The 2,450-nt window shown below is 58.7% G+C and overlaps 1 protein-coding gene across 1 annotated transcript in view; it reads left to right on the top strand.

Annotated features, from left to right (window-relative positions):
- The window catches only part of LOC112955061 (receptor of activated protein C kinase 1-like), a 6,262-nt gene extending 5,351 nt beyond the window's left edge, over positions 1 to 911 (top strand). The window contains exons 3-4 of the mRNA XM_026048350.1: positions 483 to 675; positions 787 to 911. Coding sequence (XP_025904135.1) covers positions 483 to 675; positions 787 to 852 — 259 coding nt within the window. The 3' untranslated portion in view covers positions 853 to 911. The remainder of the gene's footprint in view (positions 1 to 482; positions 676 to 786) is intronic.
- The last annotated feature ends 1,539 nt before the right edge of the window (positions 912 to 2,450 follow it).

The raw sequence follows: 2,450 nt of genomic DNA, 5'->3' as shown, positions 1-2,450 counted from the left end.
CTTCCCATCCCTCCCCCTCGTGTCCCTTTGTGTCCCTCCGTGTCCCTGTGTCCCCTTCCCACCCATAACCCTTCCCTGTGTGTCCCCCTCATATCTCTTTGTGTCCCCCTCATGTCCCTGTGTCCCCACCCATATCCCTTCCCTTTGTGTCCCCCCCCCCGTGTCCCTTTGTGTCCCATTCCCACCCATATCCCTTCCCTTTGTGTCCCCTTTGTGTCACTTCTTGTGTCACTTCATGTTCCTTCCCACCCCATCCCTCCCCCTCGTGTCCCTTTGTGTCCCCCCGTGTCCCTGTGTCCCCTTCCCACCCCTAACCCTTCCCTGTGTGTCCCCCTCATGTCCCTTTGTGTCCCTTCGTGTCCCCTTGTCCGTGTCCCCTTCCCGCCGTGTCCCTTTCCGTCCCCTTCCCGCCGCGCTGTGACGAGCCATCCCATGCCATCCAAGGGCATTCCCATGCGGAAAACCCAGAGGCTGTTTCCGAGCGCTCCCTCGGGGAAGGGAATTCCGGGAATGTCCCCGGCCTCGCCGCCCCCTTTTCCTCACGCGCTTCCCTTCCCTTCCCAGGACCTGGAAGGGAAGATCATCGTGGACGAGCTCAAGCAGGAGGTGATCAGCACGAGCAGCAAAGCGGAGCCGCCCCAGTGCACCTCGCTGGCCTGGTCCGCCGACGGGCAGGTACAAAACCCGCCTTTTTCACCCCAAAATCCCCCTCCGGGGGCTGCGATGCCTCCCCGGGGCTTGTTTCCCTTCCCGGGATCCAGGTGTTTTTCCCGTTTCTCCCTGCAGACGCTGTTTGCCGGTTACACGGACAACCTGGTCCGCGTGTGGCAGGTCACCATCGGCACCCGGTGAGGCGGCGGCCACAAAACTGCAGCTTTTGTGCCCAAAAATTAATAAAAAATTGCCCTCTTTGGAGCCCCTGTTGGCTCTTCGCGAGTCAGGAAGGCTGTTTTCCAGGGGAAATTATTCCAGGAAGAATTCTGGGAGAATTCCCGGGGGAATTCCGCATCGAACCACGGGGTTTTGCATCCCAAATGGGGTGAAAATTCCTAAGGGAATCGCCTTAAGAGGTAGAAGTTGGAGCCCCAAAATCCTAAGAAATCTGGTTCTTCCGGAGCCTCCCCCCAAGTGGCTCCGGGGTCCCTTTCCCGCTTCCCAAAGTGGGATTTTCCAAAAGGAGCTCCTGGAATAAGGAATTATAGGGGGTGGCTCCCAGATCCATGTGGCCCCGTGGGTTTCCATGCTCCGATCCCATCGGATTCCTTTGGAGCAGCTGGAAGGAAGAGGCCTGGGCAGCACCGCAAGGTTTTTCCTATGGCTTTTTCCCTTAATTCCAAGGCCGGAAATCACGTAATAGGCGGAAGAGCGCGGAAATCCGCCCCTAATCCCAGCAATGGGATTAGGTCGGGATTAACGGCCCCAATTGAGGCTGGAGCTCCGGGCAGAGGCAGCCCGAGGGAGCCGCATCCCAAGTTCCCACGTGCCGCAGGAGCCGGAATCGCTTGGAAAAGCAAATCCCAAGGGATCCCACCGAGCGAGGCGAGTTTAGAACCTCAGTTTTTATTAGCATCATCTCAAAAAACTAAATCTCCATTTAATTCCCGTTTTAGCCAAAAATATTCCGAAGGCGCTCTGCCGTGCCAGCGGAAAACCCAAAAGTAGGGATAATCCTAATCCACCAACCAAAAAAAAAAGGGGAAAAAAATGGCAAAGCCGCAGCCGGAGTCTCCAGTGGGACGGGATTCAGCTGGAAACTCGGGAGCAGCCAAGGAAAAAGGGGGGGAAAAATAAATATTCCCAGGGCGGAGAGCTCGGAAGCTGCGGGGGAAATGGGAGAGCGGAGGCCACCGCTCCGGAGCGGATCCCGCTAAAGTGCCAGGCCCCCCAAGAAAGGGATCAAGGGGAAATGGGATGGCTTTGGAGCGGGAATGCGGTTATCCCGGCTCTGGGAAGAGGGAAAGGCAGGTGGAAGCGGCTCCGGGAAATCCGGGCAGGAGGAAGCTCCGGAGGAGGCAATTCTGGAGCGGGAGGTGCCTGGGAATCCGGCGCACGGAGCACATTGGAACGGGGGAGATTCCAAGATCCCGAACTCTGGGATCCCAAGCGAGCCCTGGGCTCCTCCCGAATTCCCATTTTGCCCATCCCTCCTTGGAGCCGCTCCGTGGCCCGGGAATGCTGGAGCCGCCTGGGAATCCCACAGCGAGTCCTTCGGATCAAGCAGCCACCAGGCGAAACCCCCCCTGCATCCCGCAGAAGCCGGTGGGGATAAAAAGCGGGAAAAAGGAGGCAGCAGCGGCAGGGGGAGGCCAAAGGGAGGCCGATCCCATGGGAGGCCCCGGCCTCAGGTGCAGATGCGGATAAAGAGCTGGAAAAGGGAGGCAGGGAGAGGCTAAAGGGAGGCCAATCCCACAGGAGGTGCCAGCGCCGGCCTCAGGTGCAGATAGGGATAA

Source organism: Nothoprocta perdicaria, unplaced genomic scaffold (genome assembly GCF_003342845.1).
Source record: "Nothoprocta perdicaria isolate Ctin4 unplaced genomic scaffold, notPer1 scaffold_536, whole genome shotgun sequence".
Classification (NCBI taxonomy): Eukaryota; Metazoa; Chordata; class Aves; order Tinamiformes; family Tinamidae; genus Nothoprocta; species Nothoprocta perdicaria.
Note: the sequence above shows the minus strand (reverse complement) of the source record. Positions and strands in the feature narration are given on the sequence as shown.